General features: G+C 47.9%; 1 protein-coding gene across 7 annotated transcripts in view; it reads right to left on the bottom strand.

Moving 5' to 3' along the window:
* PDZD2 (PDZ domain containing 2) overlaps positions 1-25304 on the bottom strand; it is a 483697-nt gene that overhangs the window by 7692 nt on the left and 450701 nt on the right. For all 7 annotated transcript variants that reach the window (XM_055245678.2, XM_055245675.2, XM_063619887.1 and 4 more), the window contains 5 exons: positions 12433-16450; positions 10570-10687; positions 6310-6411; positions 5088-5358; positions 2508-2642 (listed from right to left, as the gene is read on the bottom strand). In XM_055245678.2, coding sequence (XP_055101653.1) covers positions 2508-2642; positions 5088-5358; positions 6310-6411; positions 10570-10687; positions 12433-16450 — 4644 coding nt within the window. The remainder of the gene's footprint in view (positions 1-2507; positions 2643-5087; positions 5359-6309; positions 6412-10569; positions 10688-12432; positions 16451-25304) is intronic.

Consider the following 25304-nt stretch of genomic DNA (forward strand, 5'->3'; position numbering starts at 1 on the left):
AGTCAGCGTCTGCCCTGGTCCTTCGGTGTGCAGGCTCACACGCTTTTTTGGGTTGTGTCCCCTTGGACTGCAGAGGCTATGTGTCCTGTGACCAACCACGGAGGCGGCCACTCCCACTCCCCTCAGGAGTGTCTTAAAATACCTCCACTTTAGCTACCCTGTTGAATGACAGGTTAGCTGGGTGCTGTGTTTTCAGGTGATGGACATTTTCTCTCAGCCCTCTGAAGGTGTTGCTGGCTCCAGGCATTCATGCCGCCGCTCTGATTGTTGTACGCAGTGAGCAAACTAGAATTTTCTCTTGGCTTTTTAGATTTTCTTCTTTATATTCTCAAACTTTATAATATCAAGGTTTGGATTTAATTTTTTTTGTAGACAGGGTCCTACTCTGTCACCCAGGTGGGAGTGCAATGGTGCAGTCCTATGCACTGCAGCCTCCAAGTCCAGGGTTCAAGAGATCCTTCTGCCTCAGCCTCCCAAGTAGCTGGGATCACAGGTGTGCACCACTCTGCCTGGCTAACAAGGCTTGTTTTTTTTTGTTTTTCTTTTTTTAAATAAATTCAGACTGTTTTGCCGTTGATGAGTTTTTCAGTCTGCATAGTCCTGTCATTTTTTCACTTCTGGAAAATTCTTAGTCATGATTTCTGCAAATATTTCCTCTCATTCTATTTTTTCCTTCTGGAACTCTCTCATTACCTTTTTGTAATCATCTCTTTATTTCCCTATACTGCATTTTTTAATGGTTTTTTCTGTTCTATCTTCACATGGATTTAGCCTACTTTTTACTTTTATTCATTAATTTAAAAATATATTTAACTCCATTTTCACTAATGAGGGTGTATGTGCATTTAGTTTTTACTTTTAAAGACGCAGGGTCTTGCTCTGCTGTTCAGACTGGTATTGAACTCCTGGGGCTCAAGCAGTCCAAGGAGCTGAGACTACAGGCATGCGCTACCACACCCAGCTTGCATTTTTTTTTTTTTTTTTTACATATTTGCTTGCTCCTTCCGAATACCCTCTTGGTCTTGTTACATGGGTAACATTCCTGCCTCTGTCATGAATGGGGTGTCCTGTTTTTCGGGTCTGCTGGCAATGGATGTTGCCCTGTACCCTTCGTCTGAGAGCTTTCTGTTGTGAGGGCTCTTATAGTCGAGTTGCCACACGCTTGCCTGAGCCTAGTTCTCCTCCTTCTGCTGCTCTGTCAACTTGAACAGTTAACTTGATGAGTCTAAGGTTTTCTCTTTACTCTGGTACCCACAGGTCACACATAACAGAGACCTGACTCCTGATTTATGCCTGTCTTCTGCTTGTTCCAGGGGCTGGGAGCAGGCAGCCTGTCCTGGCTGCCACTCGAGTAAAGCAGACCTGTTGTGACCACAGTTACTGGCAAAAGAAAGAGCAGGTCCCAGGCCTCTGCATCACAAGGTGCCTCGCTTCAGCTGCCCACAGGGTTGCTGTGCCCCTACTCCTGGGTAGGCGCTGAGGCCCCAGCCTGCAGTGTACATTTCTTTCTCATCCTCCGTTTCCTCTGGGCCCCAAGGATGCAGCCCTGCTTACCACAGAGGCTTCATTTCCACTTTTGATCCATCGAGCGTTTTTAAGTGTAACTATACATTTTTTTAAAGCTTTTTTCCTATTAACACTACAGGTCAAGAGTGGAGAGAGGCTTTGGGATTACTACACAATTGTAGAAATATCTCAAGGTCATTAACTAGATGGTTATTTAAAGAAACAACAATCCTTAGCTAAGAAGAATTGACCTTGTTACTTGCTGACCTACTTATTCTGTTACATACTGTAACTTTAAATGGGTTTCTATTTGCAAGTATAATTACATATCGATATTGTTCATGCAATTATACTGTTAATATTATTAGTACAATTATGAGTTGTTAATATAAGATTTTGAAAAACTGCCCAAGACCAAAAAATGAATTATGCAAGTTGATGAAGAGATGTCTATTTACCAAGCATTTCAATAATGTCTACCCCCATCTTTTTTTTCCTACAAAGGCTATGCTTGGACTGTATTCCTTTCTTGCAGTCTAGCATTTACAAGTCTAGTATTTTAAGTCAATGAGATCTTGGCCAGTATTAAGTACTCCTGACTGGCAAGTCTAGTGGTGTTACTTAGTGTGGTGTGTTCACATGAGAGAGAGAGAGGCCTGGAGTAAGGAACAGCTGCAGTACAGGGGTCAGGGACAGAGGCTCTGGGGCCAGACTGCCTGGGCTGGAGCCTGGTTCTGCCACTTACAGCTGTGTGACCACTTACAGTTTCTCCTTTTGTAAAATGGGGATAATGATGACACCCACCCGATAGGGTTGCCACGTGGATGGCATGAGTTAATACGTGTCCATACAGAATAAACCTTGTATGTCACAAAGCATTAAAAACAGTTCAGATTTTTAAAAACAAATTTGATTTCTAAATTGAAGGCACTTTTTTCATTGAGACATCCATGGAAAGATGACAGGTGAGAGAAGGCTGACTGAGTTGTCTAGGACATTACCTTTGTACACTCTTTTAATGACCAAGGGCCCATCTCCCGTCACAGATGATTTTCCCCCATCCAGACTCAGTCCCAGCCCAGCCGAGGTCTTCAGCACTTCAACACACAGAGCATCGTGTACAGCCACACTTCTCCCTGCAGCGACAGTGTGCGCCAAGATAAAAATGACAGGGTTGTTCATCATGCTGCCTGTCCAAGTCCCCGAGGATGCATCGCCTCCAGCCCCATGTACTTCTGGCACCCTCAAGTCCCATCTACCCTGGGGTACCTATAACAGCACTTGAGCCCAGTAGCACTGTTGGCCTCCCAACTCTGGGGCTGCCCTCCTGGCTGTGTTGCTGCTGTACTTGCATCCTTTGTTCTGTGTTTTCTGCAAGCATTGGCGAATGCTTTTGTGCCAAGCAGAAATCCCCAGAAGGCAAAGTGCTCTTGTTAAGACCCCCACACCGGCTGTGCACTTCTCAGTGAGGACTGAAGTCACACCTGGGGACTCCAAATTTGATCCTCTGCCAACCCTGGCTGCTAATGGCAGCAGAACATCACCCTCTGGTACCAAGACTTGGCAGCACCAAAATGCCCAGCCTCATGTGAGACTGTTAGAATGGACTCCAAAGCCCCCAGGAACCCAGAGAGCTTCCTGCCTCCCCACTCCTGCCACTCCTGCTCCTGCAGAGGGAAACCCTGCCCCTGGCTATGGCTGCCTTCACAGACACACTCGCTGCTGCCACTGGTATCTTGCTCCACTGTGAGGAGACGCGTTTCCATGGTGATGCCGGCTCTGTGTGCTGGTTTCGGGAAGGTGGGCTGGGTTTGAATCAGGATTGTAAACTTGCCTTGTACTTCCCTCCCTTGCCTGCCTGTCAGCCAAGGACGTCAGAGTTGACTGCAAAGGCACACTTAGTTAATTGGGAGGCAGAGGAAGGACCACAGATGGATTAAACTGCCTGCTTCCTGTGTTCACTAGGGCTGAAGCCAAGCTAGCATTGTCTCCTCTGGACATAAATTCCGGTCCATTGTCGTGGTTTAAAGAAGGCCACTCCACCGGGTCTGAAGGACATTTACTAACACTGGGGGGAGCATGATTTTTCAACAGGAAAATGGGTCTATTGCAGTGGCGCGAGTCTGGCTGCATACTGGAGTCACCTGGGAACGTGAAACGGTGTCTGGCCCCCACTGCGGCATTTCTGATTTAATTGAGCTGGGAATATCCTGGGCATCAGGAATTTAAAAGCGTCCCAGTGTCTCTACTGTGCAGCTTACTGCACCAGGCCCCCAGTTGGACGCTATCAGTGTATGGTAAGGAATATAGCTGCATAGGACCGGGTAGACCTGGGTTAGGGAGACTAAAGAACAGGAAACTGAGCAAGGTTAAGCCCTCCAGGTGCTCAGCATTTGATAGCTCTGCAGGGTCTGCTTCAAGGCCAGAGGCCCTGAAGTTGCTGCAGGAATACTGAGTGATTATAAATGACAGAAGGACCATCCAGATCTGAGTTCACGAGGTTTAAAAACTGGCAGCTGTGAGGATGAAGTGGTTTCCTTTGACAGTTTACAAGGATCCCACTGAAAATCCACCAAGCGGTCGAGACAGTTCTGGGGCAAAGGCAAGCATGAAAAGATCTGATGACCAAGGTGCTTCCCTGTATTGAGGAGGGCCTCAGCCCTCTGGAAGAGGGAAAGTGAAATGACACAGAAGGAAGACTGGGGACCATGGAGGCATCTGGACAAGAAGCGTTTCTCATTTGTTAAATGGAATCGGAGCCATTTTCAGCAAGGATTACAAACAGCTCAGGCCACAAGGAAGCCAAGTTGTAGAAAGGAATCCAGCTACCCTTATCAGGGAGAGATGTGGAGAAGGAACAAAAGGCCCCTCCCAGAAGGCAATGCCCAACCCATACCCTCTGCTTTGCCCTCTCGACTAAAAAAATACATCCCCCCTGAATGCCCAGATGAACGGCACTCCAGACGTCTGCAGTACTTAACAGGGCATTAAACAGCCCGCACTGCAGAAACAGACGCTGCACGTGGTTCTGAGGCTCTGAATATGGATGGAACATAGAAAATCTGTTTCTAAACCTCTTCCAGTGAGTTCTCCTTGGTTGACTAAGACTGCAGTTTCTGTTTTCAGACACAAAACACTCTTGCCCCCTCATTTCCGTCTGTTCTTCTAAACCAGGAAAGAATACAACCTTGCTGTTTCCCAAGAATAAATCTTAGTTCTGGAATTTCTCCTTCAACACTGCTTGCCCCATCACATAGTTTCCTGTTTTCCTTACTAGTCCTAACAAGAGGGTGTGAATATAAAAGAGATTCCTTCTTAGGACACTTAGGGAAACTGTTACGCAGTCATTTTAAATCTTCCACAGTACAGCTTGAACTACGGGGGGAAGTTTTCTAGTTTTCTAATAATTTTCTAATTTATTTGTAATACTGCTTTTGTAAGAAGCATCCAAACACACTAGACTTCACTACATTTAATTTTTCAGACCTAGAAGTTAGCTGTTATTTTCCTTCGTGTTCAACCAGAATGTCCTCTTTCTGCACTAGCTCACAGCCTGCTGCTTGTTGAAATGATCATCTTACCAACGCCAGCCTCCAGGGAGATGGTCTTTCTGGACAGCAAACCCTTCCCATTGGCTGTGGGAGGCTCCTGCCGGGCAGAGGGCCTGGGCTGATCCATCCCTTTCTTGATGACCACGAGGGCATCTTTGTGCAGCTGTGCCTGGTGCAGAACCTTCAGGACATTCCCGTGGGCTAAGCCAGCCAATGAGGTGCCGTTGACTGACAGAAGGAAATCCCCTCGGTTCATAGTCCCTTCCTGAGAAGCCGCCCCCTGAGAAAACACCCTGTGGACCTGGGACAAGGAAAGGAAAAGGGAACAAAAACCAGATCCACTTATGATTTCCAGTAGAAGGGAGACAGTAACTAACTCCGTATCTGTAGTAAAGGAACATTCTTTTTTTTTATTTTTTGAGAGGGAGTCTCGCTCTGTCACCCAGGCTGGAGTACAGTGGTGCAATCTCGGCCTCCCAGGTTCAAGCAATTCTCCTGCCTCAGCCTCCTGAGTAGCTGGGATTATAGGCACACACCACTATGCCAGGTTAATTTTTGTATTGTTGGGAGAGACGGGGTTTCACCATGTTGGCCATGCTGGTCTCAAACTCCTGACCTCAGGTGATCCACCCGCCTCGATCTCCCAAAGTGCTGGGATTACAGGCGTGAGCCACCGTGCCGGGTCTTGTAGTAAAGGAACTTTCTAAGGTAGATACTTGCTTTGGATCACAAATGTCAATGCCAGTGTCTCCACACATTTATTTTTTATCTCAACTTCTTATTAGTGTCTGACGTGGGCCTGGCATCCAGGAGGCAATGGGAATACGAAGATGAACGAGGCCTGGGCTCGTGCAGTGAAGGTGACCCTCTGGATGGTCCTGAAGGCTTTTGAATGATGTAAAATTTTGAGTGACTGTTTTTGAGAAAGGAGTAATTGTATAAACACAAGTTTGGCCAGTTGATTCTAATGTTTTCTACTGCTTAAAATATTTAGATAAATTATAAGGCTATAGCGAATTGTGTTTATAGGGATTGGAAATGGCCTATACATGTCAGCTCTGTGTTACAAATGCTTGTCTTTTGTCAACGAAAACCTTACATACTACTTCTCCCACTTCTCCCTTTTTATGTTGGTAGCTGGGAATGAAACCCAGCAATCTCTGAACCCGCTGACTGGAATTTGTGCCCTGATCACATTCTGAGGCTGCTTAAGGGGGGATTTTCCTGAGAGCCTAATGACTTTGTCACTTACCGTGATTGATTTTGGCTCCACATCTGTCCCTCCTGCCACACTGAATCCCAGACCTGAGCCTTCTTTTCTATTCAAGACTATGAAGCAAACATCTTCTTTATTCTAGTGAAAACAAACAAAAATTATCCTTTGAGCTGGAGCTGCAAAAAATTAAGAAAGAAAGAAAAACATATCCCCTTGTGCCAAGAGTAAGGAAGCTCTGATGTCAGTCCTCTTGGAAGGGCTTTTCACTGCAGACCCTAAAGGTTCTTTGACTCTCAGCCAGGCGTGGTGGCTCATGCCTGTAATCCCAACACTCTGGGAAGCCGAGGGAGGCAGATCTCTTGAGCCCAAGAGTTCGAGACCAGCCTGGGCAATGTGGCAAAACCCTGTCTCTACAAAAATAAGCCAGGTGTGGTGGTGCACACTTGTAGTCCCAGCTACTCAAGAGGCTGAGATGGGAGGATTACCTAAGCCCAGAAGGTCACGGCTGCAGTGAGCCATGATCACGCCACTGCACTTCAGCCTGGGTGACAGAGTGAGTGAGACCTTGTCTCAAAAAAAAAAAAAAAAAAATCATAGTACATAATTTGATCACAATGGGAATCCTTTATTCTATAATTCTTTAAGTCTACAATTTAGCAAAGCCAGTCCTGGCAACAGCAGAAAGATAAGCGTCAGTGGCAAGAGGCAGGATAAGAGCATATCAAGGCCATGTTTTCTACATCTCCCTCCCCATCATTGGATTTCAGATGCAATTAATTAATTGATGCCACAAAATAGCATAGCTAGGTGCAGTGGCTCACGCCTGTAATCCCAGTGCTTTGGGAGGCCAAGGCGGGCGGATCACCTGAGGTCGGGAGTTTGAGACCAGCCTGGTCAACATGGCGAAACCCCGTCTCTACTGAAAAATACAAAAATTAGCCAGGCGTGGTGGCGGACACCTGTAATTCCAGCTACTTGAGAGGATGAGGCAGGAGAATTGCTTGAACCCAGTGGGCAGAGGTTGCAGTGAGTGGAGATCATGCCAGTGCACTCCAGCCTGGGTGACGGAGTGAGGCTCTTGTTTCAAAAAATCCCCAAAGTTCACTCAAACCAAAACCGAGACTGTCCTGCAGAACTTTTGGGAGAGTTAGGAGGTTGACTTCATGGGCACCTTCAACCATATGTGTGCTCACACACGGATCGATGGGGAGAAAGAGGTTGACCAAGCTTTCCAAACAAAATGGGAATACGGGACTCAGATATTTAAATGTCTTACGGGAGCAAAGAGACAATATTTGAAAATGAGGCCCTCCTAGGCTGGGTGCAGTGGCTCACGCCTGTAATCCCAGCACTTTGGGAGGCTGAGGCGGACGAATCAAAGGATCAGGAGATGGAGACCATCCTGGCTAACACAGTGAAACCCCGTCTCTACTAAAAATACAAAAAAAAAAAAAATAGCTGGGGCATGGTGGCGGGTCCCTGTAGTCCCAGCTACTCGGGAGGCTGAGGCAGGAGAATGGCGTGAACCCAGGAGGTGGAGCTTGCAGTGAGCTGAGACTGCGCCACTGCATTCCAGCCTGGGCAACAGAGCAAGACAACATCTCAAAAAAAAAAAAAAAAAAAAAAATGAGGCCCTCCTGCATTCCAGGACAAGTTAAATCACAAAAATTTCAATGTATTCACATTTTTTCCAGTGGTGTTTAAGGACACAGATACGGTAGAAGCTGATTGTTGGGCCAAATTTTGCCTCTGAGCGCCTCAGCACAGTCTCAGGGTGGCCAGATCACCCATCAAGAGCTCTCCAAGGTTTGGGTGTGTTGAAGTCAGGAGGCCAGGGTTTGTTTTCAGCCTCGAAGCCTCAAATCTCTCACAGCACTGCCAAGGACACAAAAAGTATTTTTGTGCAGTTCTATTTTTAGTACCTGCAAACCATACTCAATGGAAAAAGGCAGGAAACTTCTAGACTGAGGATGGCAGAGTAAGGATAGCCCTGCTCAATGCTCCTCTCTGAAGACAGTGAGAAAATAAGAAAGGGAAAAGAACGCCGTGTTCTGATAAATAGGAATGATCTTCAAACCAAACCACAACCCTGCCTCATGGTGAGCGTGAGTAGTAGGGGGTGAGGAAGGCCCTAGAATAAGCCTCCCTCGGGCAGCACTGTGGCATGCTGGCCACACTGCTTTGTTTGAGGTCCCTGAAGATGTACATGTTGCTTGTGGTTGGCTGGACAGTCTGGTCTTCTCCTCTGACATTTCATCCAACACTAGAATGTCTGGGGCAAAGGGGGCCTGGCAACGTGTGACCCCACCTGTGCCCCCTTGACTGGTGGTCACAGAGTGAGACTTTCACACATGAAATCCTTCCTTATTGTAATAACAAGTGGGAGGAGGAGGAGAGATGAGGGGCTATTCCTTTTTACTGAAAGCAGAAGTGCTTAGCATCTCAAGACATTTTGTTTTTCTTTTAGAGACAGGGTCTTGCTCTGTCACCCAGGCTGGAGTGCACTGGCACGATCATAGCTCACTGAGCCTCAAACTGCTGGGCCCAAGTGATACTCGTGCTTCAGATTCCCATGTAGGTGGGACTACAGGAATATACCACCACACCTGGCTAATTTTTTAAATTTAATCTTTTTTTTTTTTGAGAGATGAAGGTCTATGTTGATGAGGCTGGTCTCGAACTCCTGGCCTCAAATGATCCTCCTGTCAAGGCATTTCTTAACTGCACAGATCCAAACCAGCGGCTGAGAATCATAAAGGAGTAGAACCTGAAGGGACTGGTCTCCTCTATTCCAACCTCTCTCCTCACATCCTGGCCAACTCCTTACTAGGTGCCAAGGCTGGTCGTTGGCTGAGAAACCACACGCCCCTCTATATTTGAATTTCTGGAACAGCATTCTTAGATGACTTCAGTGACCCAGGTATACTACCACTAAAGAAACATTCATGTTTATTTCTCTAAATAGAAAATATTCATTCGCTAGGGTTCAAATCTCTATGTATAGCCCCAAGAAATTGATCTTCAGATTAGTATCCCAGATGTGAACCTATGGTTTCTTCTGTCAATGTTTATTGTCACAACTGATTTACTGAAAGATTTTATTTGTAATTCCTTGTACTCCAGGGTTCAGATGCTCTTCTACAGGTGACGTTTGAACAACACGGGCTCAAACTGCACAGGTCCACTCACACTCGGGGTTTCTTCTGCCTCTTTATCCTTGAGACAGCAAGACCAACCCCTCTCTCCTTCTCAGCCTACTCAGTGTGAAGATGACAAGGATGAAGCCCTTTATGATGAGCCACTCCACTTAATGAATAGTAAATACACTTTCTGATTTTTTTTTTTTTAATTGAGATGAAGTCTTGCTCTGTCACCCAGGCTGGAATGCAGTGGTGCAATCTTAGCTCATGTCAACCTCTGCCTCCCAAGTTCAAGCAATCCTCTTGCCTCAGCCTCCTAAGTAGCTGAGACTACAGGCACCCACCACCATGCCCAGCTATTTTTAGTAGAGACAGGGTTTCACCATATTGGCCAGGCTAGTCTTGAACTCCTGACCTCAAGTGATCCGCCCGCCTTGGCCTCCCAAAGTTCTGGGATTACAGGTGTAAGCCACTGCACCTGGCCTCTTAGGGTTTTCTTAATAACGTTCTATTATCTCTAACTTACGTTGTTGTAAGAAGACAGTATATAATACATATAACCGACAAAACTTGTGTTAATTGACTGTTTATGTTATCGGTAAGGTTTCCGGTCAACAGTAGATTGTTAGTAGTTAAGTTTTTGGGGGAGTAAAAAGTTATATGCGGATTTTCCACTGCACGAAGGTCAGTGCCCCAACCCTCATGTTGTTCAAGGGCAAGGGCGGGACTACACCAATGTAACTCTTCTCTCACCAGCAGGTGGCTCCCTTGACTAGTTTATGTCCAGTTAGGTGGCGAGAGGTACTTGAGGTCATTCTGCAATATTTCCGAGATGCCTCACTCTGCTTTGAGGACTCTCTGCAAACAAACTCCACACATAGGAGTTGGAAGAATGGTAACTAGTTGCTACTTGGGGGATGAAAACAGCAGTGACACCCATCTGGCACCTGAACACTGAAGACAAGGTCTAGCTTCTGAAGCTGGCTAGCAGCACGTGAGGCCTAAGTCAGACTGAGCTGTGAACCTCGCAACCCAAGGCAGTCCTCCCTCTCCAGGACTTGGGGCGGGCTCTCCTCGGCTCTCTGGGCGGGTGGCACATACCCGGGCACTCATGCAGCCGCAGTTCATGTTCCTGAGCTTTCTGTGTTTCACTCACCTCTGATTGTGCTTTCGCTTCCTGAATGAGAGTTAGGATGGTAGATTTCGACCCCACTGACGATAAAACAGACTGTAATCTTTGCTGGTCCCCCGCTGAGACTAGAAGTTGATCCAAACTAAATAATATAAATATATTTGAAGAACATTAAAGAAAAAAGCAATTTCTTCATTTTATAAGAATGCATTTAAAATGATCTCCTTTCTACTATATTGCAGGTATTTTCTGCTCTCTTTTGGTGACAACTTCCATTCCAAACTAATGGAAGAATAAATCCTGAGTGCTGAACAGAAATGTCATTCACTGCCAATGGCAAGGGGAACTGCTATGAATTCAGAGATCCCCTCAAGAAGTTATGGGACCAATGCTGGAGCTTAACAGCACACTTCTGACATATTTTAAAATATTCAATACATAGGTTCAAGTGAAATATTTTTATTTTTATTGTTTTTGAGATGGAGTCTAGCTCTGTCACCCAGGCTGGAGTGCAGTGGCATGATCTCAGCTCACTGCAACCTCTACCTCCTGGGTTCAAGCTATTCTCGTGCCTCAGCCTCCCAAGTAGCTGGGATTACAGGCACCCGCCACCACACCTGGCTAATTTTTGTATTTTTAGTAGAGATAGCTTTCACCATATTGGCCAGGCTGGTCTTGAACTCCTAACCTCAAGTGATCTGCCTGCCTCGATCTCCCAAAGTGCTGGGATTATAGGCCTGAGCCACTGGGCCTGGTTTTTTTTTTTTTTTTTTTTTTTTTTTTTTTTTGAGATTGAGTCTTATTCTGTTGCCCAGGCTAGAGTGCAGTGATGCAATCTCAGCTCGCTGCAACATCAGCCTCCTGGGTTCAAGCGATTCTCCTGCCTCAGCCTCCTGAGTGGCTGGGATTACAGGCGCCTGCCACCACACCCAGCTAATTTTTATATTTTTAGTAGAGATGGGGTTTCACCATGATGGCCAGGCTGGTCTTGAACTCCTCACCTTAAGTGATCCGCCCGGCTTTGCCTCCTAAAGTGCTGGGATTACAGGCGTGAGCCACCACGCCTGACCTCAAGTGAAATATTTTAAAATATGTTAGAAATTCTCTGTTTAACTCCAGCTACCTCCAAAGGTCCAAACTCCCCTCTGTGCTGTGCTCTCTTTTCCCCTGCACCCCCCTCTCATGTTGCTTTTGCTTAGGTGCCATGTCCTCTAGAAGCCTCTCCTCAGAGCAAGACTTTGGTAAGCATGTTTCCCTGCAGGCACTTTTACTTTTTCCAGCAGTGATATTAAAAACCAAGGGAGCTAAAATGCAATGTGGTATCCTGGATCCTGGAACAGAAAAACGGTATTAGCAGAATTTATTCAGCAAAATCTGAATGAAGTTTGTAGTTAATGGTGTTGTTCCAACATTAATTTCTTACTTTGACAAATGGACCGTGGTTATGAGAGATGTGAACACTAAGAAGAGTGGGTAAGAAGTAAGTGGGAGCTGGGCACAGTGGCTCACGCCTATAATCCCAGCACTTTGGGAGGCCGAGGCAGGCGGATCACGAGGTTAGGAGTTTGAGACCAGCCTGACCAACATGGTGAAACCCCATCTCTATTAAAAATACAAAACTTAGCCAGGCATGGTGGCGGGTGCCTGTAATCCCAGCTACTCAGGAGGCTGAGGCAGGAGAATCACTTGAACCCGGAAGGCGGAGTTTGCAGTGAGCCGAGATCACGCCATTGTACTCCAACCTGGGCAATGGAGCGAGACTCCATCTCAAAAAAAAAAAAAAGTAAGTGAGAACTCTGCATTATCTTTGCAACTTTTCTATAAATCTAAAACTATTCCAAAATGAAACAAGTTTATCTGAGATAAAAGTGGGGGGCAGATACTTACTTAACTGACCAGCTTCTTCTAAAAGGCAGATCCTGGGCAGCTTCACCCATATCACTGGCTGAACTGGGTGTCTCAGCAGCACTGGTTTTAGGGCCACTTCCTCCTGGACAGGCCCTGTTCCCGCCCTTCTCGGGACACGAAACGCCTCCAGCAGGAGGGCCGGGTGACCTCCTGGGCGTGATCTCCAGCTCAGTTTTGAAGAGCACGGCACTCGGCCCTGCTGAGTAATCCTCACTGCAGAGCTTGTCAAGGTCAGGCATGCTCAAGGCTCTCAGCTCCTGGAGCTTGGAGCGGGACACGGGCGAGGGTTGCGTGTGGCGCACAGAGGACTTGTTCCTCTTAACGGGAGAAGCCGGGGTCATCGTTGGGGTGGGAATTCCCAAAGGACCAAGTGATTTCTTTAGTTCCGAATCAGAGCCCTTGCTACTGGTCTCTGGTGGGTTCTGCCGAGAGATGGTCAGCATCATGCTTGAGGGAGACTTAGCCATCTGGGGCAGGAGGGTGCCGGCTTCACTTTGGTTTTCGCTGCAGGAACTCAAGCTGCGTCTCAACAACCTTGCTGCTGCGTCACCTGGGTGGCCCAGGCTCCCGGAAACAATGCTGCCGGAAGACCGTCTCCCGATGGGAGGCTTGGAGCTCACCGACAAAAATGGGGAAGCCCCGGACTTGGCTACAGGCCGGTCAGCATTGGCCAGGTTCTCAAAAGACTTGATCCGCTGCTTCACAGAGAAAAATGAGGTAGATTCGTGGGGCCAGTTCTGCTCATAGCAGTAGTGTCGTCTGGTGACTTTGATTTTGTCTGTGACTAGGCAGCTCGTCTCCTGGACTGAAATGATATCCCCTTCATCTGTGGCTGGAAGATTCCTCGATGTTTCCAGCAGTGGCTTTACACTATATATGCCCTGTCCGTTAGCCAGGCTGGGAAGACCACCTCTGGATGCCTTTGCCTCGGGGACAACACTGCTTGTCACAGGGACCTGGCTGTCCCGAGGAGAGCGACCCAGGCTGTGTGGGGGGAGACCCTCCCGTCCAAAATGGCTTGAGAACTGGGCTGGCATGGAGTAGGTCCTGGTTGCTGGCCTTGGGGTGAAGTAGAGATGGTCCTCCCCCGAGGGGCCCGCTGGAATGCTGTTTCTGGGCACCCCTAGGGAGTCTGACATCAGGCTTGATTTTCCCTGGGAGGAATCTGCCTTTCTAATGGGCGTTTGAGGGGAGGAGGAGGAGGACGCCAGTTTCGCCATGCTGAATGATCGTGACATTTCCTGCTCCGCCTGGGAGGCATGAGACGGGAGGGAGGATGGATGACTTGTGGATGATTCTGCAACCTGGTGACAGAGCCTGATTTCACTCTTCTCCAGACAGTTGCCCTGGGCCAAGCACCCTCCCCGTCTGTCACTTTCAGCTGGCTTGTTACCACATACAGTCTTTGACACTGTTTCAGCAGAAATCTCCACGATTTTCAGCTGGTTTGTTCTTTCGAGGCGATCGCTGGCCATTATGTTGCCTCCTTTTTCGCCAGTCGGCCTGGGTTGGGTTGTGTCTGCTGCCGAGTCCACGTGGCTGGCCAGGCGCGGCTCGCTCTGTCTGTTCCCTGCCACGGACATGCCGTTCCTAGATGCTGCGGGACTCACCGGCCCAGAGTCAGCACGGGGCGCCCTGCCCTCTGCTCTACACTTAGGAGATTTAGGAGTGGCTGGGCAACCTCTGTCGGGTTCAGAGAGGACAGCCACGTGGAACCTGCTCCACATGCCTTGCTCAGGAAGAGGCTTGGGAGGGGCCAGGGGCGAGACGAATGTCCTGATGCTTGTGTCAGACACCGAGGGTTTCACTGGCCCAGAGGTGGCAAGAGGTGGCTTGCTTTCCAGAACACACTGGGGGGACCTGGGAGCAGCTGTGTTGTTTCTGTCAGGGTCCTCGTGGTCGGCTACATGGAGCCGCTGTGACACCACCTTAGAAAGTGTTTTGTGGGAGGTCTGGGGTGAGATCAAGGGTTTCCTGTGGTCCGTCCCCCCAACCTTCACGGCGTTTGCAGCAGGGGCCTCACAGTTGACTTTGGCCTTGCCCTTGAGGCTGAGCCTCTTCAGCTTCGGACCACACTTTGGCTTCTGACCATTAGTCAGAAGCATTTCTGCCGGAGTCTTCTTAGACAGGTCCTTATTTTCCAGATTTGTTTTCGGCTGAGGAGGGCTATGAGGCACAGCAACACCCTTTTTTTGGCTTGAACTCGCCATCTGAATCTTGGAGTCGGGACTTTTGGCAGGCATCAGAGATTGTTCCTTCTCGGTTTTGCTCTTCAAATGTGTGACTTGGTTATGTTTATTTATTTCTTTAAACCAGGCCATGATGGGCCTCCTAGCGATCATTTTTGGTTTCTGTAGCAAGTCATCCAGGTCTTGACTTTCAGAGATGTGGAGGTTTTCCAAAACAGATTCTCCATTCTTAGGGACATCCGCACTTTCGCATTGATTCAGGGTTTCGTCATCTAGCAGATCATGTTCTAAGCCATTTACCATGTTAGGGGAGCTGAGAATGATGGGCGGACTGTGAAAATGCCTGGCTACTTTAGACAGCTGACTGTTTTCCATGGCTGAGCTAGCGCTGGTGACTTCCGTGGTTTCTTCTGCACACGAGGGCCTGTGGTTCTGTGAAGTGCTTATGTCCGCATGAGTTACATGCTCCTGAGAGCTCATCTCCAGGAGTGAAGATGGCTGGGAAGAGTCTGGGCCTGAAGTGTGTGAGCCTGGCAAGCAGGCAGCCTTCTCACGGGGACTGGCCACCGACTCTCTCGGAGTGCGGTATTTTAATGACAGGACTTTGGCTGAGGCAGGACAGATGGCAGCCTGGGTGGGAAGATGAGCAGGACTCGAGGGTGGATTTGGGCAGCCATTTGTGGAACAAATCTCAATCTGTTCCTCTTCTGAGTCCGAAGGATCTTCCTTGTGCAAAGACACACGGGAACGAGGAGGGGACCAGCCATCCCTGGCGGAAGCTCGTGGGGCTTCGGTGAGTGACTCAGGGTCAGAAGAAGAATCCTCAGCATCGCCATACATGGATGACAGAGACGGCTCCGTGCTGTCACCCAGGCCTGATAGGGAGGTGCTGTCTTCATGAAAACTGCTAAAATTTCTAGAGTAGTTGCTCAGAAAGTTTTTGTTCACAGTAAAATGTTTGTCGGGATTAATTGAATCTAAAACCGAAGGCTGGGAGGCCCACTGTGGGTGAGGGGGGGCACTAGCAGCCCAGGCCCTCCTCGGGGAGGAGGTCTGGCCCCCCAGGACTGGCTCGGCACGGCAGGAGCTCCCACCTCCAGCCCCGGCTGGTGGGCGGCCCTGAGCACTGCCCTCCTGACAGCCACTGTCCCCCGTCTGGGAAGATGGAGACCTCGCTGCAGAAGCATCCAACTCCTTGATGAAGCTGTCAATGTCCGTCACAGGGCTCTCTCTACTCCCCGCCGGGCAGCAGTGCCCCAAGACACGGCCACATGCTTCTTTGGTGTTGTCAGTGGATGGCAGCAGGGAGAGGCTGGCCTGCGGTGCCCTTGAGGATACAGAATCTGCTCCCTCCAGCAGGGAAGGCTCCTGGGAGCTTTCAGGTGCATGGATTCCTGTCATTTCCAGAGCCTTACTGTGGTTACCTGGAGCTCCCTGTCTCTGCTCCTGGGATGTGAGGGGGTCTCCTGGCAGGACAGCACCAGCTGGTGTCATTCCCTCTGCCCCAGCTCCCGCTCCCCTGAGGGCAGCTGCCTTCCTGGTATTGTGGGGTGTGCTGGTTTCCGATGCTGATCGAGTCTTGCTGTAGTCAGGGGGAGCCGCTGCTTTCTCCCCCGGGGAGGGGCTGCCCTCATGGGGGAGCCTGACTGGAGACCTGGCCTTGCACTTGGCGACCCTGGGCGATGCAGGCTGGCTGGGATTCTCCGGCCGACTGACTTGCCCTGTGTCTACAGAGGTCTTGCTGGGGTCAGGATGAGCCGCCCCCTTCTTCCCTGGGGAAGAGATGAGGTCTGAGGAGCTGTCCAGTTCTATGTGGAGAATGTAAACAGAAGGTACATACACAGGAGAGGTTGTAGGGGAGATAAACGGGAAAATATGAGAAAGCAGCCCCTCAATTATTAAAAACTGGAAAATTATAAACAACCTCAAATATTTTTTTCTTTTTCGGAAAGCCGGGCGTGGTGGCTCATCCCTGTAATCCCAGCACTTTGGGAGGCCAAGGCGGGTGGATCACCTGAGGTCAGGAGTTTGAGACCAGCCTGGCCAACATGGTGAAACCCCATCTCCACTAAAAAAAAAAAAAAAAAAAAAAAAATTAGCTGGGCATGGTGGTGGGCACCTGTAATCCTAGCTACTTGGGAGGCTGAGGCAGGAGAATCGCTTGAATCTGGGAGGCGGAGGTTGCAGTGAGCCGAGAACGTGCCATTGCACTGCAGCCTGGGCAAAAAGAGTGAAACTCCGTCTCAGAAAAATAAAAAAAAAAAAGGCATTCTGTGGCCTAAATGGAGGCCTTTCTTGTCTTTCTGGTTTTCTCTCTAAAATTATAGAGTACCCACATCTAACAAATACCACCCTGCTTTAGACACTCTAAGAGAACTCAGATTAGCCGGCAGAAGAAACATTTGCGTCTGCCCATTTTTCTCTCTTTTGATATTTCTATGATGGTGGATGTTCCTACCACAAAGAAATGATACATTTGATGTGATGGATATGCTAATTACCCTGATTTAATCATTGCACACTTGGGTCTCTTTATGCCATTCACCCTCTGATGGCAAAGCCGCAGGCGTCAGGCTCTTGTTCTATTCGGTTCCCTACTCCTGTGTGGATGCAGCAAGGCCCTCGTGGCCCTCTCAGTCCCAGCATCTGGCCAGTGATGTGTGGGTTTGGCTCACACTGGGGGATATGAATGATGTACTTCAGTGTAAAACAGTCCAAGTGCTGAGCTCAAGAGGCATCCTTTTTAGTGCAGGGGCTGAGGCTAACTAGGGAAAACATACAGAATACGAAAGCTGGGATACAGGTCTACACCCAGCTCTGGCTGTCTTGACGAATTCAGAGGAGTGGGAGAGTGAGAAGCCAGATTATCCCAGGAAGCCTTGACAGAGGAGGTGGGGACTTGAATGGGGCTGATAAGGGGAGTTTGGCCAGAGAGTGAGGAAGAGGAAGGTGAGGAAGACAATGGAAGAGGACCGCTAAAATGTCCATACGACCCAAAGTCTTCTATAGATTCGGTACAATTCCTACCAAAATTCCAATGACATTTTTCACAGAAATAGAAAAAAAAAAAAAAACAGTTGTAAAATGTGCATGGAACTACAAAGGACTCTGAATAGCCAAGGCAGTTTGAGTTTAAAAACAACAACAACAACAACAACAGGGCTGGGCATGGTGGCTCACACCTGTAATCCCAGCACTTTGGGAGGCCGAGGCGGGTGGATCACCTGAGGTCAAGAGTTCGAGACCAGCCTGGCCAACATGGTGAAATTCCCGTCTCTACTAAAAGTACAAAAATTAGCCGAGCGTGGTGGCACATGCCTGTAATCCCAGCTACTTGTGAGGCTGAGGCAGGAGAATCGCTTGAACCTGGGAGGCAGAGTTGCAGTGAGCCAAGATTGTGCCATTGTATTCCAGCATGAGCAACAGAGCAAGACTCCGTCTCAAATAATAATAATAATAATAATAAGGTATTGCGTTTATTGAAATAGCTAGAAGAGAGAATTTGGGATGTTCCTACCACAAAGACATGATACATTTGATGTGATGGATACGCTAATTACCCTGATTTAATCATTGCACAATGTATACATGTATTGAAGTACCACTTTGTGCTCCATAAGTATGTACAATTATGTGTCAAATTAAAAAAAAAAAGGCGGCTGGGCGTGGTGGATCACGCCTGTAATCCCAGCACTTTGGGAGGCCAAGGCAGGCAGATCACTTGAGGTCAGGAGTTCAAGACCAGCTTGGCCAACGTGGTGAAACCCTATCTCTATGAAAAATACAAAAATTAGCCAGGCATGGTGGCGCACACCTGTAATCCCAGCTACCTGGGAGGCTGAGGCACGAGAATCACTTGAACCCAGGAGGTAGAGAGCAGTGAGCTGAGATTGCACCACTGCCTTCAAGCCTGGGCAACAGAGCAAGACTCCTTCTCAAAAAAAAAAAAAAAAAGGCAACAGAATGAAAGCAGAGAAGCAAGAAAGAGCCTGAAATCTTGGAGGTGGCAGGGCAAGGGGATGTGTGCCAGTGGACAGTGGGAAGTCATCTCCGAGGTGGCTTCCAACAGCCACTCACTCCTGAAAGTGCCTCTTCATAAGGCCCTGCGTAGTCTTGGGCTAATCTTCCACCTCAGACACACAGCATCTTGCAACAGGGAAAAAAAACCTGGCATCAAAAAGAACAAAGCTATTTTCTTAGGAACTATGGGTCCGAGGGTGGAATGAAAAATGAAGTTCCATGAAAGCTCTTGGTTTGAGAATTAAGTCAAACCAACTCTTCCCCAAATATTGTGTTCGTTCCACAGCTCTCAGATAAAATCATCTTAATTGCATTTTTTTTAACCTCCTGACCTTGCTATGTGAATAATTAAGAACTAATTATTAGGACTCAGCACTGTGCTAAGAGGTTTTCCAATAATTAAGGAGTTAACACTGTGCTAAGAGTTTTGCATACATTTAATTTTCCTCCTAACACTGAGGTATGTCCCGTGACCATCTGCATTGGAAGGATGAGGACGGAGAAACAGCGTGGTTAAGCGATGTGCCTGAGGTCAGAGTTCACAGGTGGCAGAGCCAGCGGTCGCCCCAGGAAGCTGGCTCCACAGCCCATGCTACCGCCTAAACCCTGACTATGTGGCCTCTGCATGGAGAGCCCTTGGCAATAACAAGGCTGGATTGTCGAGATCCCCATGGAGACCGCACTAGCTTTCCAGGCCACTGTGGAAGGCCAGGCGCCTGCCAAGACTCAAAGCCACGTGCTCTTCTCCTTCTCGGCTCAACCTTTTTTGAACTCCCCCTTAAGCATAATGTTCCTGCTTCTGGTGACAGCAAATATGGGCAGTAGTGGGGGCGGTGGGGGGGGAGTAGCAATGATACAAAAGGAGGGGATTTAAAGTCTGTTCTTAAATTTCATATTCAGGCCGTGGGCGGTAGCTCATGCATGTCATCCCAGCACTGTGGGATGCTGAGGCAGGCAGATCACTTGAGGTCAGGAGTTCGAAACCAGCCTGGCCAACATGGTGAAATCCCATCTCTACTAAAAATACAAAAATTAGCTGGGTGTGGTGGTGCACGTCTGTAATCCCACCTGCTCGGGAGGCTGAGGCAGGAGAACTGCCTGAACCTGGGAGGCGGAGGTTGCAGTGAGCCGAGATCAAGCCACTGTACTCCATCCAGCCTGAGCGAGCAAGAATCCGTCTCAAAAATAAATAAATTTCGTATTTGCTCACTGAATAAACCTAAACGGGCAATTCATGTTAGCAATTTGACTTTATTGCAAAGTCTGTAACTTAAAAGGTCTTCATCTGAGGGGGATGAGGTTACACTGAGGCAGCCTTTGGTTGTTGCCTTTCAAGAAAACCTTTCCTCTGGAAACCTTCGAAATGCCCAGTCATGGGAGGAAGGCTGACTCGTGACAGCACATCCGTGGGGTGGAAGGCCCAGCAGCCTCTCCAAGTGATGTCGGGTGTAGAAGGGCCTGCAGGATAGCAGTGCGGTTTCCTAGAGTAGGCTACGGGTGTGCTGACACCAGAGTTGTCAGTGCGAGGGACAGCCTGCTAGGTCAGGCCCATGGGCTGAGGAGCAGTCTTACTGATGCCAGCAGGCTGCTCAAATATTATTTTGTGTGGATGTATGAGGTTTAAAAAGGTTGACTACCACAGTGGGGTTTTTTTTTTTTTTTTTGGCAAAAAGACAAAAAAAGCACAGGACTATATATTTATTCACACCCATGTACACACAAGACTCAAATGATACAGACCAAAATATTAACAGAGGTTTTTCTCTTGGGCTTATGCTATCTTTCAAAACTTCCCTCTCAATTGTAATTTCTTAAGTTTCTAGAATAAACATGTACCCCGTTCACAACAGAGTTAAACATTTAGTGACAAACAAGGGGCCTGGATTCCCCACACTGCTTCAGTTTCTCACAACAGCTTTGACAGCTTTTCCAACAGCTACCACCTCCTCTCATTCTGGTTTCCAAGAGCCACCCTTTAACAGACAGAGTCAATTGCTGCCAGAAAGCTAAATGGCTCTAAAAATCAGACCTCACAATCAACACATCTTGGTCAGCCATTTGCGCCTGTGTTTCTAAAGTTTCTAAAACTTTCTTAGGAAAATCATGTGTGTAGGAATACATACACACACATATATATACACACATGTATCTTATTGAATGTGTATTATATACTAGGCAGATATATACACACATATATGTTTCTCTTAGGAAAATCACATACACACACATAATATAACTTATTCAACATATTAAGTACTAGATTGTGTTCCAAATGCTACACATGAAAATGTTATTGATTCTTCCTCAACAACCCCATGAGGTGTGTAACTTAGGACAACAGTGACTAATCCAAGGTCCCTTCCCTGGTCAAATGTTGGGGCTCAGATATGAGCCCTGGCAGCCTGCATATGCACCTGTGTGCTTAACCACCGTGCTGTGTACGGGTCATTTTGGAATATTGAGGATTTTTTTTTTTTTTTTTTTTTTCTGAGACGGAGTCTCGCTCTGTCGCCCAGGCTGGAGTGCAGTGGCGCAGTCTTGGCTCACTGCAAGCTCCGCCTCCCGGGTTCACGCCATTCTCCTGCCTCAGCCTCTCCGAGTAGCTGGGACTACAGACGCCCGCCACCGCGCCCGGCTAATTTTTTGTATTTTTAGTAGAGACAGGGTTTCACCGTGGTCTCGATCTCTTGACCTCGTGATCCGCCCGCCTCGGCCTCCCAAAGTGCTGGGATTACAAGCGTGAGCCACCGCGCCCGGCCGAGGATTATTTTTTTAATGATAAGGTATTCCTTCTTTGATCATTTATACATTTTTGGATATTTCAGTTTTAAAAAAGGTATGTTTTGGCTAGGCACAGCAGCTTATGCCTGTAATCGCAGCACTTTGGGAGGCTGAGGCGGGCAGATCACTTGAGGTCAGGAGTTCGAGACCAGCCTGGCCAACATAGTGAATCCCCATCTCCACTAAAAACACAAAAATTGGCCGAGCGTGGTGGTGGGTGCCTGTAATCCAAGCTACTCAGGAGGCTGAGGCAGGAGAATCACTTGAACCCTGGAGGCAGAGTTTCCAGTGAGCCAAGATCGCGCCATTGCACTCCAGCCTGGGTGACAGAGGGAGACTGTGTCTCAAAAAAAAACAAAACAAAGATATGCCAGGCGTGGTGGCTCACGCCTGTGATCCCAGCACTTTGGGAGGCCGAGGTGGGCGGATCACGAGGTCAGGAGATTGAGACCATCCTAACATGGTGAAACCCCATCTCTACTAAAAATACAAAAAAATTAGCCGGGCGTGGCGGTGGACGCCTGTAGTCCCAGCTACTCGGGAGGCTGAGGCAGGAGAATGGCGTGAACCTGGGAGGCAGAGCGTGCAGTGAGCCGAGATCGCGCAACTGCACTCCAGCCTGGGCGACAGAGCGAGACTCCACCACAAAACAAAACAAAACAAAATAAACAAAGGTATGTTTTGAAGAACATCCTTCTTACATATTGGAAAGCAGCTAAGCTATTTGTAATAACACTGGAAGAAGAACTGCTGCCAGCACTCAAGTACTCAGCAGGACCAACTAGTCACAGATAGCCTTTTCATTGGAAAGGAGAGAGAAATATCTAAACAAAAGGAGACAGAAGCTCTAAAATCTTTTAGAGATCAGGAAATTGAGTATTTCAGATACACCCCAAAAGCCCTTGAGGGGTGCCAGTGTGTCATTGCAACTCGATCAATCCTGACGAGGACCCTTAAAGAATTAAATGGTAACTCATATATTTTGTTTCGACATGTTAATTAAATATAGCACATATATTATTGCCTGTTAAATATAATCAGTTCCTGGTCTAGCATTCCTGGCTGCTCAGTGGGTGTAAGGGACACACAGTTGCACCTTTCTCAAGGCTCATCTGTGGGAAATCCAGAGAGGGCGAGGCAGAAAAGCATCCAAACATGTGCACCCGCCGCGGTCAGTATGGTCACAGAGGTGCACAGAGCTCCAGGGAGCACAGGGCTGGGAGATGAAATTCTCTCTACACTATAACACAAGAGAACTTGACATGCAGAAACCCACTTACTTAAGGTACAAACCCGCAGTATTTTTTTTTTTAAGCTCTGGGATACATGTGCAGGATGTGCAGGTTTGTTACATAGGGAAATGTGTGCCATGGTGGTTTGCTGCACCTATCAACCCGTGACCTAGGTGTTAAGCCCCGCATGCATTAGCTATTGATCCTGATGCTCTCCCTCCGCCCATATCCGCAACAGGCTCCAGTGTGTGATGTTCCCCTCCCTGTGTCCATGTGTTCTCATTGTTCAGCTCCCACTTACAAGTAAGAACATGTGGTGTTTGGTTTTCTGTTTCTATGTTAGTTTGCTGAGGATAATGGCTTCCAGCTCCATCCATGTCCCTGCAAAGGACATGATCCCATTCCTTTTTATGGCTGCATAGTATTCCATAGTGTATATGTAACACATTTTCTATCACTGATGAAAACCTCAGTATTGACGAAAACTGGCCTACCTAGAATAAGAAATTCCTCAGTGGCAAGAAAGGAAAGAATGTTCTGCATGAGGTTGCAAATAGGGAATGTTGGTTTAGTGAAAAAAACCCTTTGCTGTCCCTCTTCCATTCCAAAGCAAATCTGGATTCCAAGAAAACTTCCAGACGACCATTATGTAGAACATGCACTCTTAAAATGTATGAAGATGCTGGCCTCAAATGAAGCCTTACTTTGAAAGGTGACATTGAAGGCTGCCTCAATCAATGTAACTTCATCTCCCTCAAATAGAACCCCCCCACAGCCTTTTTTTTTTTTTTTTTTTTTTTTTTTTGAGACGGAGTCTCGCTCTTTCGCCCAGGCTGGAGAGCAGTGGCGTGATCTCAGCTCACTGCAAGCTCCACCTCCCGGGTTCACGCCATTCTCCTGCCTCAGCTTCCTGAGTAGTTGGGACTACAGGCGCCCGCCACCACGCCCGGCTACTTTTTTGTATTGTTAATGGAGATGGAGTTTCACTGTGTTAGCCAGGATGGTCTCAATCTCCTAACCTTGTGAACCGCCCGCCTCGGCTTCCCAAAGTGCTGGGATTACAGGCGTGAGCCACTGCACCCGGCCAAATAGAACCCTTTTTAACACTCTTTGCAGTAAAGTCAAATTGCTAACAAAAAAATGCCTGTTAGTGTTTGTCCAGCAAGTGAATGTGAACCCTAAAGACAAACCAGAAACCACAGTAACAGCCTCATCACTAACAAAGGAACAAAGAGCCTCAGATCACAGAACAAAGACATCAGGGGCCTGTATTTTTTCTGTGAGTAGCCATCAGGGTATGGGATATTCTGGGGTTCCACTTTTTTCTTTTCTTTTTTTTTTTTTTTTGAGACGGAGTCTCGCTCTTTTTGCCCAGGCTGGAGTGCGATGGCTCGATCTCGGCTCACTGCAACCTCCGCCTCCTGGGTTTAAACGATTCACCTGCCTCAGCCTCCCAAGTAGCTGGGAATACAGGCACCCGCCAACATGCCTAGCTAATTTTGTTTTGTATTTTTAGTAGAGACTGGGTTTCACCATGTTGGCCAGGCTGGTCTCAAACTCCTGACCTCAGGGTATCCACCCGCCTCAGCCTCCCAAAGTACTGGGATTACAGGTGTGAGCCACCACGCCTGGCCCACATTTTTGTTTTATAGGACAGCCCTAACAAGTAGGGCTATCTTTTTTCTGTCTACCACCGTAGTTTGCTAACCAATCAGAAGGCAGGCGCTGAGACAGTAACAACCAGCCGACAGCTGCGGAGGACTGCTGGGACTCCCACAGAGCTCGACAAGTGGGATCACGTCATCACCAGCCACTGAGAAGAGTGTCCCCTACCCATAGAGTGCAAGTTTAGAATCCAAATTTCCTTTTTTTTTTTTTTTTTTTTGAGACAGAGTCTCACTCTGTCCCCCAGGCTGGAGTGCAGTGGCACAATGGCACAATCTCAGCTCACTGCAACCTCTGCCTTCTGGGTTCAAGCAATTCTCGTGTCTCAGCCTCCTGAGTAGCTAGGATTACAGGCATGTGCCACCACACCCGATACTTTTTTTATGTTTAGTAGAGGCGAGGTTTCACTATGTTGGCCAGGCTGGTCTAGAACTCCTGACCTCAAGTGATCCGCCCACCTTGGCATCCCAAAGTGCTGGGATTACAGGCATGATGAGCCACCGTGCCCCACCAGAATCCAAATTTTCAATAAAGGTCTCCACTAACAAGGAAGCAAAGTCACTTAATTCAGTTGATTTTTAAAAATCATGTTTTACAGTATTATTTTGTTCAACTGCTAGATGATGGGTAGCCAAATTTTACACGCACACACACACACACAACCCACACACTTTTTTTTTCCCCCAGAGACTGGGTTTACTTCTGTCACCCAGGCTGGAGTGTAGTGGCGTGATCATAGCTCACTGCAGTCTCAAACTCCTAGGTTCAAGTAACCCTCCTGTCTTAGCCTCCCAAGTACAGACACATGCCACCACATCTAACTAATTGCCTTTTTTTTTTTTTTTTTTTTTTTAATTTTGAGACACAGTTTCGCTGTATAGCCCAGGCTGGAGTACAATGGCATGATCTCGGCTTACTGCAACCTCCGCCTCCCGGGTTCAAGCAATTCTGCTGCCTCAGCCTC

This window comes from Symphalangus syndactylus, chromosome 16 (genome assembly GCF_028878055.3).
Source record: "Symphalangus syndactylus isolate Jambi chromosome 16, NHGRI_mSymSyn1-v2.1_pri, whole genome shotgun sequence".
Classification (NCBI taxonomy): Eukaryota; Metazoa; Chordata; class Mammalia; order Primates; family Hylobatidae; genus Symphalangus; species Symphalangus syndactylus.